At 54.5% G+C, this 15,760-nt stretch overlaps 1 protein-coding gene and 1 long non-coding RNA gene across 24 annotated transcripts in view; one reads left to right on the forward strand and one right to left on the reverse strand.

Moving 5' to 3' along the window:
- MYO18A (myosin XVIIIA) overlaps nt 1-15,760 on the forward strand; it is a 102,875-nt gene that overhangs the window by 37,928 nt on the left and 49,187 nt on the right. For 11 of the 23 annotated variants that reach the window (XM_060646849.3, XM_060646851.3, XM_060646852.3 and 8 more), the window contains exons 3-4: nt 12,712-12,789; nt 14,175-14,210. The exons of 5 other annotated variants lie outside the window; for them this stretch is intronic. In XM_060646849.3, coding sequence (XP_060502832.2) covers nt 12,712-12,789; nt 14,175-14,210 — 114 coding nt within the window. Of the gene's footprint in view, nt 1-5,117; nt 5,275-7,448; nt 7,500-9,909; nt 10,579-12,711; nt 12,790-14,174; nt 14,211-14,299; nt 14,319-15,760 lie in introns of those variants that run through there. 7 more of the 23 variants (XM_060646854.3, XM_060646841.3, XM_060646842.3 and 4 more) reach the window with 5 other exon arrangements.
- Nucleotides 4,528-6,472, reverse strand: LOC132688086 (uncharacterized). Its single transcript, XR_009614408.3, has 2 exons — nt 5,574-6,472; nt 4,528-4,877 (listed from the first exon to the last, which is right to left on the reverse strand). It is a non-coding gene; the product is annotated as an uncharacterized LOC132688086 (long non-coding RNA).

A 15,760-nucleotide genomic window follows, 5' to 3' on the forward strand; every position in this document is an offset into this window, starting at 1 on the left:
TTCCGTTCCCCCAGCGCCACCCCTCCCGGCCACCAAGGGTCAGGTTTTTAGTCGTGTCAGCAGTTGGCAGTGTGTGGGCTGGCCCAGTGCGGTGGTGTGCCCAGAGCCTGAGATGTGCCCATGGGCATTCGTATCTCCCTGTGCCCAAGGACTGCCTCGCCCCAGCCACACAACTGGTACCAGTGCTGAGGTGTGTGTGGGTAGCTGGGGTGGGGCCACAGAGACTCCTCACCCTGAGAGGTGGGTGCTTCCTGCCCTAGCTTCCTCCCCACACCACCCCAGCCTGGGTCCCCAGGCCACCAGCACCATGTTGAAGATTTGGGGCCATGTGTGACGATGGTGAGACAGACGGCAAAAGGCTCCGCAGAGGGGCAGCGAGTGTCCCCAGGGAAGGGAGGCCTCCAGCAGGTCCGGCCGTTGGAGGAGGAAACCCAGGCCCTTCTGCAACTGCAGTGGCAGCAGGAAGCCATTCCAGTGCACCTGCTTCCTCCGGGCTGGCCGGTAGTGACTGCAGGCGCTCGGCTGCTTTCTGTTCCGCCCTGGGGTGGGGGAGGGCTCTCACTGGAGGCTGGACCAAAGGGGCCAGGGTGTCCCTGCCAAGCTCTTCTCCCCCTCCTCCTTTGGCTGGCAGCATGGCCTTCAGGCCACTCCCCAGAGGGGCCTCGCTCCTCTCAAGCAGCTCTGTGCAAAGCTTGTTTGGGTCACAGTGGAAGGGCAGGTCATCTCTGGAAACCCCTGCTTTCTACCCCAGCTGTTATTCTGGCAGATGATGTCACGGAAGCTCAACGATGCAGGTGAATCAAGGGAGGTGGGGGCAGGGCTTGCTTCCATCCCTTAAAGTGAGCCTGGGAGGTTCTTGCTGGAGGACGGACCTGGGTGTGAGTTCTGATTTGCGACTCGCTGCCATGAGGCCTTGGCCGTGTCATTTCTGAGCTTCCTTTTGCTCATCTGTAAAGTAAGAATCATACTACTGTCTACTTCAGAGGAATACTGTAGGGGTTAAATGAGATAGTGCACGAAAAGGATTCAGCACGGTACCTGGCACTTAGTACATGCTCAGTAAAGGTTAACTGTTATTACTCTTACTACTGTTCTTTCTTCCCCATGCCCTCATCCTCCCTCTCGTTCTTAGATAAGTAGGTGCTAGGGTGGGATTGGTAGCGAGAGGGTCTCCGGAGAGCTACTCTTTGCTCCTCAGAGTGGGAAAGGAGACAGAGGAGGATGCCATGCCTCTTTCTTCTCCAAATGTGCAAGTTCCCTAGGTCACAGACAGCAGGATCTCCTCTTTCTCTTCCCACTGCCCTTGGGGGCTCCCAGTGTGGGGATATCTGCATGGACACTTGACCTCGATGCGTTTTCTCAGGCTGGGTATTACATGCCCATGGGGAGCCTGGGCGGAGGTGGAAAGATTCTCCTGGGGGCATTTGTGCCCCCATTCCTCCCTGTGAGGGGCACAGAGGATGGTAAGTTAAGGGCTGATGGCCTTCGCAGGTCCATGCAGAGGGTAAAATGCAGCCTGGTCCAGCCCCCTGGGTGTTGGAAGCCTTCCCAGGCTGAGCATAGATGGGTCCCTCAGCACATCTCTTGGATTTCTCCTCTTTGACAACAAATGCTTTCAGCTATTATCTCCTCTGCTTTTTCTTTTTTATTGACTATTTAGCCATCTTTACAATAGAAATAAACAGTAAGTAACAAATACATAACAGAATAAATACCAAATGTCTCCATTGTGTCTAATTTACAAGATTGTGATGATGCCTGTTTGCATACTATTTAGGTTCTAGTTGCTTTGATTGATATTATTTTAGGTGGAGTTTTCCCTATGGTCACATTGATCATGTATTTGTTAGTTTAAGTGGCAACATAATGGCGCATTGTACCTAAGTATCGTAGTTTAGCCAACCCTTCCCTAACTCTGGGCATTTGAGTTATTGCCAACTGGGGGCTGGTATACAGAGTGCTTCTTTAAAAGTCTCTGCATGGGTTTGTGGGTGTTTTTTCTTTCTCTTCCTTTCTTTAAATCGACTTATTGCTTATACCTTCCTTAGATGGGGTGGCTAGGGCCAGAGGATGATGCATTTTATGGCTGTTGTTGCTTGCCAAAGAGCTACTAAGCAATTTCAGAGTGCCCCTGCCCTCCCCTTCCACCCCACGGCATTGAGTGTATACGATCTATTAATTGTTGCTCAGTTTAGAGATTTTGCCTCTCTTGTTTTGCCCTCGTCCCTGGGAATCAGGATTGGCAAGTGTTATTCTCCATAGTTTACAGTTGAGGGAAGAAACCAGATGGGAATAAGAAGTTGGCCAAAGATCCCCCGTTGCAGGACTGCCGTGCAGCCAACATTTATTTATTAAGCACCCACAGTATGATGGGTAGAATAGAGTTTGCGTCCGCGAAGAAACCACAGTCCAGGGAACGTTGTAGGCGCACAACCTGCTTGCGAATCCCAGGGCCGCCACTTACTGACTTTGGGGCCCTCAGCCAGGTACTTACCCTCTCTATTTCCTTATCTAAAAAGTGGGCTGTTGAGAGGATTAAATAAGGAGACAGTATGAAGCAACTGCCACTGTGCCTGGCTCCTAGCAAGTATTCCGTGAGCATTGGTTTCTCTTCCCTTCCCTCAACGGAAGAAGCCAGAAGTGCCAGAGAGAGTAGTCGGGGAGGTGGTCAGAGCCTCAGAGGGGCAGGATCGTGGCTGGGGTCTCCCTTTGCAAGTCTAGAAACTCTGTTTGGGCACCTGGAACGCTAGTGCCCTCCCTGTCCATCCATGCTTTAGCTTGATCCAGACCTCCTGAACACTGACACCGACACAGTACATACACCAGGATGACTCAGCCCCTCGGATCCTGCCTAAGCCAGGGCCAAAGGTAGGCCTCTCAGGGAGCAGCATGGGCCTTGCACTCAGAGCACCTTGGGTTCAAATCTCAGCTCCACCACTGAATGGCTTTGTGACTTAATCTCATTCTGAGTCTTCTTCCTCATTAGTAAAATGAGACTGATGTCATGAGGCTGTTGTAAGACTTATATTTAAAAATACATTTGGGTTCCTGGGTGCCTCAGTCGGTTAAGCGTCTGACTCGGTTTCGGCTTGGGTCACGATCTCATGGTTCGCAGGTTTAAGCCTTGTATCGGGCTCTAGGGACCTGCTTGGTGTTCTCTCTCTTTCCCTCTTTCTCTGCTCTTCCCACGTGCTCTCTCCCTCTCTCTCTCTCTCTCTCTCAAAATAAAATAAATAAACTTTAAAATAAATAAATAAGAGTAAAAATATGTGTTAAAGGGGCACCTGGGTGGCTCAGTCGGTTGAGCGTCCAACTTTTGGCTCAGGGCATGATCTCATGGTTTGTGGATTCAAGCCCAGTGTTGGCCTCTCTGCTGATAGGCAGAGCCTGCTTAGAATCCTGTGTCTTTCTTTCTCTGCCCCTTCCGCACTTGTGCTCTCTCTCAAAAATAAATAAACATTTTTTTTTTTAATGTGTTAAATACTTTTACAGGGCCTATCTCATTAGGGTAGGTGTTCCATATTCAATAATTAATGATGTCAGAAATGGCTGCAGTTGGGGCACCTGGGTGTCTCCGTTGATTAAGCGTCTGACTTTGGCTCGAGTCATGATCTCGTCGTGGTTTGTGAGTTCAAGCCCTGCGTCCAGCCCTGTGCTGACAGCTCAGACTCTGGAGCCTACTTTGGATTCTGTGTCTCCCTCTCTCCTGCCCCTCCCCTGCTTGCACTCTGTCTCTCTCTCAAAAGTAAACATTAAAAAAAAAAATTTAAAAAACAAAACAAAAGAAATGGCTGAAGTCCCACGAGGGAGCAGGTCAGGGTTTGTTCCCAGATCTGGCAGTGACTGTGATGGAGACATTGCCTCCGTCTTTGGGGTTGAGTTCCTCATCTGTTACGTATTGGCTAAAGACAGGTTTTTTGGATTCTAAGCAAATCTTAAAATCCAGTGATAAGGAAGAAAGGAGAAATATTCAGGCAGTTCCTTACAAAAGCCACAGAGAGAATTTCCTCTGCGGAGAACCCCATCTTTGTGCCTAGAGTGATATTTCTAAGGAAGAGCTGATAGAGAGGAACAGGCCCGGGCGTGAATGGACTGGTGTCCTCACAGCCTGGGATGAGTGGACTTCCCTCTGCACACATAGAAAAACTTGAGCAGGAGAGCAAAGAACAAATGAATTAAATAATTAAACTTCACATCTAGCATATGAACTGGATAGTAAAAGAGACAAGTCGACAAAGCAAGTTAAAAATAATTAATTGTGGGGCGCCTGGGTGGCTCAGTTGGCTGGGCATCCGACTCCTAATCTTGGCTCAGGTCATGATCTCACAGTTTGTGGGATCGAGCCTTGCTTCTGGCTCTGTGCTCACAGTGAGGAGCCTGCTTGGGATTCTCTCTCTCCCTCTCTCTCTGCCCCTCCCTGCTCACATTCTCCCTCTCCCTGTCTCTCTGTCTCTGTCTCTCTCGAAATAAATAAACTTAAAATAAAAATAATAAAGAAAATAAAAACAATTAACTGAAAACAAAAAATTCTCCAATTTTTCACTGTTAATTCATGATAAGCAGTAATAAGAACAAACGAGTTCTTGAACCCCACTGAACTGAATGGATTCTTTGAACGAAGCCTCTCTCTGGGCTGAGGCAGATTCTGCCTGTTGATTTTCAAGAGGACCAGTCCTAATTTCTCACCCATAGGTGAAGTGGCTTTACAATTCTCCAGGTCCCCTTCCTCCAGGCTGGTGATGGCGTGTTGCAGGTAGAAAGCCAAAGTTGCTGCAGTCCTGGGGAAGCTTTGTTAATGCCCTCACAGGCCCGTAACGTCGGTTCACTGAGTTAAGGGCTTGAGTGCCTCTCTTTACCCAGACTCCTAGGGTGCAGACCTGGAAAGGACATCAGCCATTGTCTAGACTGGTCCATACCCTAATTCTATAGAGAAGCCCAGAGAGGTGAGGTGGCTTATTCAAGGACACACAGCTCCCGAGGGCAGGAAGTTCTAAGTTCTGTACCCCACCTTGCCAGCTCTTTCCCCCAGTGCTTTATCCCTCACTCCTCCTCTGACCTTTTGAGCTCTGTAATCTTTCCCCTTTCGTTTCCTCCCCTCTGTCCCCTGTTGCCCACAGTGTTTGTCCTGGCAGGTGGTGGCCTTTAGGAAGACTCCGATTTCCTGAGAGACCCTGCCCACCCTGCCTGTGTCTTCTCTGACCCAGGGGGCAGGCTACCTTCAGCACCATGGCCTTTTCATCAAGGTTCGCCTTCTGGGAGCAAAAGGAAAGTTGGGTCTCAAAATCCTTATGCTTTTCCTATGTGCTTGGCATGGTGTGTGCAGGCAGGAGTCTGGCTTGTGGGCAAGGGAGCTTGGGGAACTAGAGACAGACTGGGGCATGAGCGTGTATTTGGGGACTGGGGAGAATCGCTCTGCTCTGGATGGGCTTCTGTGCTGAGTCATGCTCCTTCTCTGAGCTCCACCTCTGGTAAGCTGAGCTGCCTTTTGTCCCACTGGTGCCCCTCCAAGTTAACCACCCCACACCCTTCCCATCTGCCCCCCTCCCCCCCCTCCACGGGCTGCTCTGACTCACCGCTGGGAACGTGGGCCGCTGTGGGGGGCCGCGGGGGATGGCGTTGGTTCTGAGGCTTCTGGAACTGGGTCCCCCCTGGTCTGGGGACTGTGGTGGGTAGAAGGAAAGGAGCCAAGGGTTGGGAGCCAGGCCAGTTGGCTGCCTGGGTTCCAGAGGGTGATTCAGGCTGCCGACCTGGGCGTGCCTTTGTGCTGTGCACAGTCCCCAGCTGGGCAATGACCTGTAACAGACAGAGCCCTTGGTTGGGGGGGCAGTGGGGGAGGCCGTGAGTCAGCCTCAGGCTAAATCCAGAGCTGAGCTCAGAGCTGGGCCTAGTGTCCCAGACCTTTCGGGGGGCAGCCAGTGTTTCCCCCAGTGCCTCACCACTTGGGCGGGACACTTGGGGTCCTAAGCTCGCATCACTGGAGGGAGGACAGAATTGGAGCCGGTGGCGGACACGGAGTGGACTCGGAATCTGGGCCATCCCTGAGCCCAAGCTAATAGCACCGCGTGCAGTAATGAGCTTGTCTGTGTGGTTTGTGAACACTTGCTGCGCCCCTAACCTGTGTGCCCAGGAGCTAATGCATGGTGTGACCTTGGGGGTGTGGGGTGGTGTGAGGGATAGGCACCGGGGGTGGGGGCAGCAGGTGCAGACCCAGTCTCTCCCACTCCTCCTCATCCTCTCTCCACCAGCCCCTCCCTTCCCTTTATCTGCTCCAGTCCCAATTTCTAAAGTAGTAGAGTGCACTCTGATGAATAATTGCCATTTCCCCCCTGTCCGTAACAGTGTGAGCTAACTTTGAAGCTTCAGCCCATTGAAAATAGCTCGGTAGACAAGTTGCAGCTTTAAAACTTCAGCGGCCATCATGCTGGTCAGTGCCCCTAGGCACTGCTAATTAGAGCTCAAAAGTAGCCAAAGACTCCCCCTCCCCCCAGGGGGATAATTAACATGATTCTGGAAACATTCCTAAAGATCTTTTCCATCAGGAATTGAGGACTCCTTCCAATGCTTTTACCCCACTGTGCCCGGAAGGAAAGGCATGTTGAAGACGGGTAGAGCTGCTCACAGACCTGCCTTTTTCCCATAGTCCTAAGTGACTGGGGAAAGAAGAGAAACGAAGTCCAGGAGGCATTGTCTGAGCTTTTCCCAACTCTGCTCCTGCCCTCTAGCTTCTGGGCTGAGCCCAACCTCCTGGCCAGAACAGCCAGAGCTCAGGCATCTCTCCTAAATTCTGCCCCCAACCTTGGGGTTCCCTCCCTCAGCTGCACGGTTAGCAGTTTTGTGGGTCTGAGGTTGGCAAAATATCTGGCCTCCCTGCCTCTGCCCCATTTCCTGTCCCCAGTCCAAGCTCAGCTGTGTGGCTGGGAAGGCATTCAGGCTCTGGGCCAGGGGCGATCACAGGGACCTAAAAGCAAGTTGGAGCCAGCCTGGTAAGGGCCGCCCATTCTACCTCCATTGGCCCAGTAGGGCTCCCACCCTGGGGTTATTCCCTCCTTAGTCACTAGGTCAGGAGCCTCTTATTCAGACTACTTCTCGTCTGAGCTGAGAATGACTCTTGCAGTTGAGCATGGGTTGAGTTAGCTGGACCTTTCTGTCCACCCTGTAACCAAGCCCATGATGGCACTCTTCAGACCGCCCAAGTGGGCCACGTGACTGGTGGCCAACGGCAAGGGTACTTGATCCCGCTATTCATTCTTGAAGCTGTCACTGGACAGTTTTGACCGCAGCACAGGGTATCCATTGCTCATGTCCCTCACCCCAGTACTCCCAAATGCGCAGGAACTCTGCCCGCTCGGGAGGGAGGGCCCCTCGGATGTTTTCCTCCTGTGCTTTTAATGCTCTTTCCCGCCCTGACCTGCCAGTGACTTCTTTGTCTGCTCCCTCAGGTTAAAGAGGAGGACAAAACTCTGCCGAAGCCTGGCCCCCCTGGCAAGGAGGAAGGGGCTGTAAGTGTTTCTCTGAGCCCCCGGTGCGTGTGCCCGGGTGGGTGTGCCTGCCTGCCTTCGCCTAGTCCGTGAGGCGGTTCCGCGGACCAGGCAGGCATGGCAGGTGCCCCTTCGTCTCTGGGTGGCCAGAGGGAATGCCACTAAAGGGGCAGAAAGCGCAGCATGTGTGATGCCAACCTCTGGGGTGCGCGAAGGAGATGGGAACACCGAGGCGCTTTGGACACCTCCCCCGGCCCCTCTCTTGAGTTCCTACCTTTAGCTCTGGTTTTCTGGACCCTCTGGGGCTGGAGAGTCCTAGGCGGGCAAACTCTTAGGCCGGGGAGCACCAGAGGAGAGCTCAGCTGTTGGGACTCTTCGTCCTGCTCTGGTGACACAAGACCGGCACAGGGAGGGATTTCACCACAGCTGTTTTGTCTCTTCCCAAGACCCCGTCAGCTGCTTGGTGCGGGTGACCTGGAGGCAGGCTCCGGCTGGTTGGTGTCCCCAGCTTCTCCCCCAGGTCACTCTGCCTCGAGATAGAGACCCTGAATAAAGCTGGACTCTTTTCAAGCAAGAAAAGAGAGACAGTTCCAGAATAGCCAGGTCTAGAGACGTGTAGTTAGGAGAGGGCCGCTGTCGGCACAGGGGGCAGGAGTGCGGGGGGCCCTGGGGCAGAGCTGGGTCACAAAGCGGATCCGGGCTTCATTACCCCAGATGGTGCCTGTCCCAGTTCCCCCACTTCCTTGGATGGAGGTTTGATTAGCCAGACTCTGTGGCTTCCACCTGATGTGTAATTAATCCTGCCAGGTTAGCCAGTGATTTCAAAGGGGTGTGCTTGAGATATGCTGGGGAGGGGCCCGGGAGTATCCAGATACTCCAGAAAATTACACGTGAAGTGCTTAGAAGACTTCCCGGCACATAATAAACACTGTGTGTTAGCATCACCATTGTCACCATCTTCAGTCGGGGGGCTGGGAGGAGAGCCAGAAGAGGGCGGAGAAGGGAGCAGGAGCCGGCAGCCGGGGCTGCTAGCCAGCTCCGCAGTGCCCTGGCATGCCATGGAGCACTCTTGGTCCAAGAGGTTGAGGGAGAGGCACCTTCAAGCCCTCCTCTCCCCACCCCGGCCTCAGGGCCTCCCTGTAGCTGAGGCCCGGACTGAGGTTGCTTGGGTCAGCCCTGTTCAGGACGTGCCAGAGGTCTGCCCACTCTGAGTATCTTCCTGCATCCAAGCAGCTATGGCAGCCAGACTTGTAGAGCCCAGGGCCCAGGTATACCCTGGAACCAAGGTCATTGTTTTGCGGAACAGGGACTCAAACATAGCCCATTAGTGGCAGGGCATTGCCGGATCAGCAAGGAGCCCCCAGGTTGACCTTGCTCCCCCAGGCAACGTGGCTGGCTTTGCAGGAAACTCTGCCCTACTATTAGGCAGCCTGGCTTTCCTAGTGGCTGTCCCTTGGGACCGCAGACAGTTCCCACCAGTGTTGGGGGGAGGGTAGGCGCATTAGGCAAAGTGTGCCAACACGCTCCAGGCGGGTGCCAGAGGCTGGGAGGCTGGCTGAGCCAGGGCCCCAGCTCCAGGGCAGAGTGGATCTGTGGTCACTTGAGTGCTTTCCCCTTTGTGGGCCCCAGCTCTCTCCTCTTCATCCTATTACTCTGCGCACACACACCCTGGGAGCCAGGACGCCTCCAGCCCTTGGGAAGGTGGCAGGAGGAAAGCTGTAGAGACTTGACAGAGCAGCCTGAGGTAGAAGCTTCCCCCCTGGCCGGCACTGGGTTTCTGCAGCCCTGAGAGTGGGGTGAGGGGTAGACAATGGCCACAAATCAGGGGAGCAGGAGGGAGGAAGCTTGGCATGTCCAGGGGCCAGGAGTTGCTCCCCAACCACTGTTTCTGCTGGGATTGGTAGGTTCTGGGTCTGATGGCCCAGAAAGCACAGTGATAGAAGGACCGGACACCACAAAGGCAGAAAGCCCCAGAGGGAGGCCCAGGATTGATGGCAGGAATTGGTGGTTTGACCTCTCCATGCTCCATCTCTGCTGTTGTTTGGGCCGCGAGGGAGTGGGCTCACCTGGACTGGGGCTTGGTTGCTGCCCTGACATCGGCCAGTAACTCTGAGACATTTCATGGGCCTCCGGGCACTGTATGCTGGCATCTCACAGCTCTGTGCTAAGGCTACGGATAGACAGCAGGTGACTGCAGTACCTGCTTGTGCTTTGTGGGAGAGAGAAGCCAAACTTTGAGATGCAATTGTCCTATCTAGAAGATGGAATGAAGGCTTCCTGGTGTAGCCTCTTGGAGCTATGTGTTGTTTACATGGACGAATGGAAGGTCTGTTCCATCCAGGGCTAGGCGTGAGGTCTCACTTCCTCTGCATGGGGTGGGCAGGGACACAAGGGCCGATGCTAATGTCTACCTGTGTTTGTGTGACTGCAGCTAGAGGGCAGCTCAAAGGACAGCAGTGGTCCATCTAGGAGTCCTCAGCCTCCTACCAGCCCTGTACCGTCAGAGACTTCCCAGAGAGCCAAGAGCCCTGCACCCACACTCGCCATGAATGGCCTGGGGGCTGCCTCAGCAGAAGGCCCAAGTGAGGAGGCCCAGGGCCTGTCCCGGAAGAGAGTGGCAAACGCAGTTAGGAAGGTGGTGAGCAAGGTGCTGCCTGGTGAGGAGCCTGGGAGTGCCAAGGAGCCTTCAAGCAGAGGGATCAGGTCCCCTGAGCACCCAGCTCGAGGCAAGAGGGGAGAAAAGGCCCCTGGTCCCAAGCCACCACCTCCTCCACCTCCCCCTCCTCCACCTAAGCCTGAAGCAAAGAAGGAGGCAGCCAAGGATGAGCTCTCTGTGGGTCTACGGAGCCTGATGTCTCGGGGCAGGGCCAAGGACCACAAGCCCCGTGGCAGGCAGTCTCCTGGGAAGGGGGAGAAGCCCTCCAGCCAGGAGCCAGGCTCCTCAGGGAAACCAGGCTCCCCGGCCAAGCCTGGAATCCCGGAGAAGCAGTGCTCCCCTGCCCCACCGGAAGAGCTGGCGGACCCGGGCTCCGCTGGCCCGAAGTCGAACCTGACTGGATTGCCGCAGTCCAAGTCACCAGCCCCTGACGTGCAGCAGGAGGTACCCGAGTGTATCACTAACCTCCCACGCCCTCACCACCCTCGTTGGAAGGCCAGGCACCCTCGCAGCCAGCTTCCCCGAGCCTCCTCAACCCGCCCGCATGACTGAGAAGCTGGGCCTGGCCTTGTGCCCGTGGTGGGGCTGCATGGCTTTTCCTTCACTGAACACCAGAGTCCGTGGCGGCCCCTGCTCTGGGATGGGCCCTGCTAACCAGCATGCTGCCGTTCCTTCACATTCCTGTGTGGGATTGGGGCCTGGTCCCAGGCTGCGTGGTGTTGGCCGAAGGCTCCAGATTCCCAAGCAAGGGTCGAAGTCTTAGCAGATCAGTGCTAGGGGAGAAGGAGACTTTCTGAAGTCAGGTGACCCGTGTTCACATCCCCGGCTACTCACCCTCTGTGGGATCTCAGCATGGTCCCATCGCTGACCCTTCCTTCATCTGCCAAGTGGGGATGGGACAGGTCTGATTCCCCCTCTGAAGCCCTTGGGGCCAGAAGTATTTTGCAAGTTCATAATTTCTGTATTTTAGAATGTCATACATAACGAGCAGTAACCTCTAACCAAAGGTAAATATTTTCATAGCAAAATCTATGTTCACACTGCAGGGGGATAGAATACAAAGAGTTTTGGCGATCAAAATAGTTAAGTGAAAAATCGTTTGGGGCAGAGGGGGTGGAGGGGGCTTTTGGATTTTGGAGTTGCAAACAAGGGATAATCCCAGCTTTGAAGGGTTCTGTGAAGATTAGGAATGGTACAGTGCTCCTCCGAGCCTAGTCCCTGGTGTGGTGGGTGCTTCATAAATGGCAGCATGGATAGCGATGCTGATAACAGGAGTTTTAATGCCATCATTGCCATCACTTCCTTCTTCAGGCCTGGCTGGCAGTCCTCTCTGACAGCAGGATTCCTGAGGGAGCCCTAGGCCTGGGTGGCAAAGGGGCACCATAGGCCCCCTTTGGATCTGCGGACCCATCTGTCCCCAGAGTACCCTCTGAGTGGGATAGGAAGCTGAGAGGCAGAGGGGAGGACCTTGGAAGGTGATGCCTACATGACTGGTCCTCTGGCCAGGGACAGTTCCCTTCAAACTTCCCCATTTTGTGGACCCTTCTGAGGCCTCATGAGGTGTAGGAGGGAGGAGTCAAGTTTCACCACTGCTTCTCCCACCTGTTGCAAGCTCTTCTGGCTAGAAAGGGGGGGGGGGGAGGGGGAAATGGGAGTAGAGCAGCCTAGAGGCCCTCCCTGCCCATGACCTCCTGGGACTCCCAAGGTCCCAGAACCTGCCGGGTTCCCCGCTCCATTCCTCCTGGGTTTGGCAGAACTTCGAGAACAGGAGGCTGCAGCCGTCCCAGCCCTGCCGGCCTGCTCTGAAGCAGGGAAATCAGTCCTGGCACACGGGAGTTGGCAGGGGTGTTTGGGCCTCCCGGGAAGGCTGTGAGGTGTACTGTCAGCCCCTGAGTAGAACCTATAAGTAGCCAGAGAGAGTCATGTGCCTGTTCCCTGGCTTGGCTGCCTTCCCTCCGGCTCCCCGTCGCTCTCACTAGGGTGGAGTTGAGGGGCTGAGATGTGCCCTGAGCTGAAGTTCAGCCACCTGTCACCTGGGCCTGGGGCAGGGGCCAGAGGGTGTGTGGGAGAACAGGGTCATCCTAGTGCTGAAGTAGTTAGGATTGTGAGAAGAAATAACCCCAGAATTTCCTCCCCCCCCCCCCATTGGATGATTTAAAAACTCAAGTTGGGGGCTGCCTGGGTGGCTCAATCAATTAAGCGTCCGATTCTTCATTTCAGCTCAGGTCATGATCTCCAGTTCGTGAGTGTGAGCCCCACGTTGGGCTCCAAGCTGAGAGTACTGAGCCTGCTTGGGGTCCTGTATCCCTCTCTCTCTGCCCCTACCCCGCTTGCGTGCTTTCTCTCTCTCTCTCTCTCTCTCTCTCTCTCTCTCTCTCTCCCTTCTCCACCCTCCCTCTCTCTCCCTCTCTCAAAATAAATAAACTTAAAAAAGACAGCTCAAGTTGGTGCCTGGCTTGCCTCCCTGACCCTACTCCACCTCCCCACTGGGTCCCAGTGGCTTCCTAGGCTAGAAGCTTGGCATGCCGTGCCCCCCACTCCTCCCCAGGCCAGGACTAACAGTGGTTTAACCTCTAGGCAGGAGCTGCCGCTGAGGTCCAGCTGACCCCCGCAGAGGAGGCCCACCAGCGCCTTGAGAGGATCTTCACAACTCCTGTAATGCCACCTCACGTGTATGGTTCCCAGGCCAGGGGGGACGGGGGGAGCACCTGAATATGGAAGGATGGCTCCATGGCAGTCTGGGGGCCCTCACGTGGGCTTCTCACCTGAAGAAATGAGAGAAGGGCTCTGCAGAGGGTCTGAGCACAGTGAGGCCTGTTCCTCTAGGGGACCCAAGGCCCTGTGCCGGTGGGAGGGGGCCCTTCGTGGCTGTGGATCCAGCCCCCATCTCTGGCCCCATTCTCTTGTCCTGGAGGACATGTCTTGGTACCAGGGCCTGGTGGACGGTGAGGCAGGGAGCTGACTCTCCCCTTTTTTGATGCATTGGCTTTTCAGATGCGGGTGGGGCCAGTTAACTCCTTGTTTATTCCTTATAGGCAAGGTCCAAGGTCTAGCTGGGTCCCCTTCCTCTTCAGAAAGGTCTTTCAGTAACTAGACAGAGGGGCACCTGGGTGGCTCAGTTGGTTAAGCATCCGACTTCAGCTCGGGTCATGATCTCACAGTTCACGAGTTCAAGCCCCATGTCGGGCTCTGGACTGACAGCTCAGAGCCTGGAGCCTGCTTCAGATTCTGTGTCTCCCTCTCTCTGCCCCTCCCCCGCTCAACTCCATCTCTCTCTCTCAAAAATAAATAAATAAAAATTTTAAAAAAAGTAATCAGACAGAAAAAGAGAGGCAAAGTCTGGCCAAAGGGTCTACTGACAGTCCCTTGGTTCTTGGGCAGGTTGCAGATGGAGTGCTGCCTCTGCTTGTGGTGTGCCCTTCTAGGAGTGGTGCAGGGGTGCAGTGGGGGGTTGAGGAAAGGGTCCCAGACTTGGGGCTGCTAGTGGTCTTGTTCCATGAGACTTGCCCTATGGTCTTGTTCTGTGCAGGAGTGACAGCTCTGATGTGTTTGGAGGCCAGATAGAGGGGAGCTAGGCTGGCCAGTGCCCTGGAGAAAAGGCCAGAGCCACCCAAGGGGCCCGGGCCCTGGGTGTGGTGAGGTGGCCTGGCAAGCACACAGAAGAGGAGCCTAATTCAGAATGCACTGGATGTCCCACCCGGGACAGACTATGGCCGGAGGCAGAGTGGCATGTTCATGCCCAGGCCACAGTGAATGACTTAACAGAGCAGCTACTCTGAGAAGTCCATTGATAGCAAGTGTCTCTTCACCATGCCGGGCCCCGCCTTCCTGGTCTGGCTTCTCCTTGACTGGACACAGTTGACCTGCCCAGGCCAGCTTCCCATCCTGGCGCTAAGTTCCTCCAGCCTCCACCCTGCACCTTGGGCAGCTGGAAAGTGCCCGCCCACTTGGCCCAGAGTGCTTGCCGAAGGGTTCATGCCAGTGGTCTACTCATCTTCACCCCTCTTTTTCTCTCTCTCTTCTTTGCTTGCTGCTGGCAGCTGGACCCTGAGGCCGCCTCTCCTGCCCACAGCCAGGTAGGGTGCTCCTGCCCCCTTCAGGAGCCCTCCGCTTCCTCCAGTGACCGCCTTCCACCCCTGGCCTGTACCTGGGCTGGCGTCTGTGCTCGGGCCTCATGCTGGAGTGTAAGGCCTCTTTTCCCTTCCGGCTCCCACCCTGTATCTGGGGGGGATCCTTGGGGGAGGCGGTGCCAGAAGTTTAAAATGGGGCTGTTCTGTGTCAGGCCCTTGGGAGGTGTCCAGTCTGAGTGCCACCACTTGAGTTTGGACCTGTGGCATCTGGATTTTAACCACTGGAACCCAAGGGCCTGGCAAGAGTTTTGGTTTCTAGGTGTTTTAATTCCTCTTACTCTGGGTAGAGAAAGCTGAAAGGCTGAGCCCCTCCCACCTCCCACCTGCCTTCCCAAGCCAGAAGATGTGGCATTCTTTGGCTCCACCTGCTGGCCAATTTGGGAACCTACCCTTGAATTAGCTCTAAAGGATTCGTTCTAGGCCAGGACCCTGTGATGTCCCCTTCTTCATCAGGTTCCAAGCATCTGACCCGTAGAATGTGTCCAGTCGAGATGAACGTTTAACATGTATCATGTGATTTGGAAAAAAAGAAAACATTGATTTTTTTTTATAAACTTACATTTCTTCAAATATAAAAAACTAGCCTTTTTTTTTTTTTTTTTTTCATGTCTTCATTTAACAATTTAAAATGTTGCCAGCCCCATAGTGGTTCTCCTGTTTGAAGGGTGATTTCCCTGGTCATGATTCCCAGAGCCTAGGGGCCATGCGTACCCTTCTCTCTCCAACGGGGAAGGGCAGTCAGCGAGGAAGAGGGAGTTATCTGAACCCAGAATCCAACCTGGGAGTAGAACCCAGATCTCTTTTTCGTTCAGCTCCAAGAAATGTGACAAAGAAAATATTTATTATGTTTTCTTATCCTTTCCAATCCCTCACACAGGGGGTCAGTATCACAGAGCAGTGTCTGTACCTCGGCCTCAAGTCTTGTGAGGGTGGGGGACTCTCAGAGACTGATGGTGGCTCACAGCTGTTCCAGTGCCCAGCCATGCGGCATACAAGTCTTTTCCTGTGTTTGGCAAAACACTGCTGCACTTCCGTGCCCCCCTCATATGTCTGGCCATGCTATTTTATGGCCTTGGCCTTCTGAGGAGGCATGGAGGAGGAGTGGAAAGGCTGGCGTGTACATCTGGGCACTGCTCCTTGCCCAGCAGGGCATCCTCTGGAGGGAAGACCAGGCCGAGACTAGGATTTAGGACCCATATATCACTTTGCAGTAAAAAGTCCGCAGTAGACACTTCTCGGGTCTTGAGGAAGCGCCCTTTCCCACCTCGAGACAGAGGCTGAGCATGAGAGGTCACAGTAGCAGTGGGCATTGGCTCAGGGAGAGGGGTGTGGGCTCAGCACACCAACCCTACAGGGGAGGTGGGGAAGAGGGTGGCTGAAGGCAGAACGTGCTGGTTTGCTTTCCTATAGTCTACTCTCCTCAGGGCTCGGGTTCTGAGTGTCCCCATCCTTCTAGACCCTCAAGGCTGGCATGGTCCCTAACTCTGTGTCCTTGT

The sequence above is a fragment of the Panthera onca genome, chromosome E1 (genome assembly GCF_046562875.1).
Source record: "Panthera onca isolate mPanOnc1 chromosome E1, mPanOnc1 haplotype 2, whole genome shotgun sequence".
In the NCBI taxonomy this organism is placed as follows: domain Eukaryota; kingdom Metazoa; phylum Chordata; class Mammalia; order Carnivora; family Felidae; genus Panthera; species Panthera onca.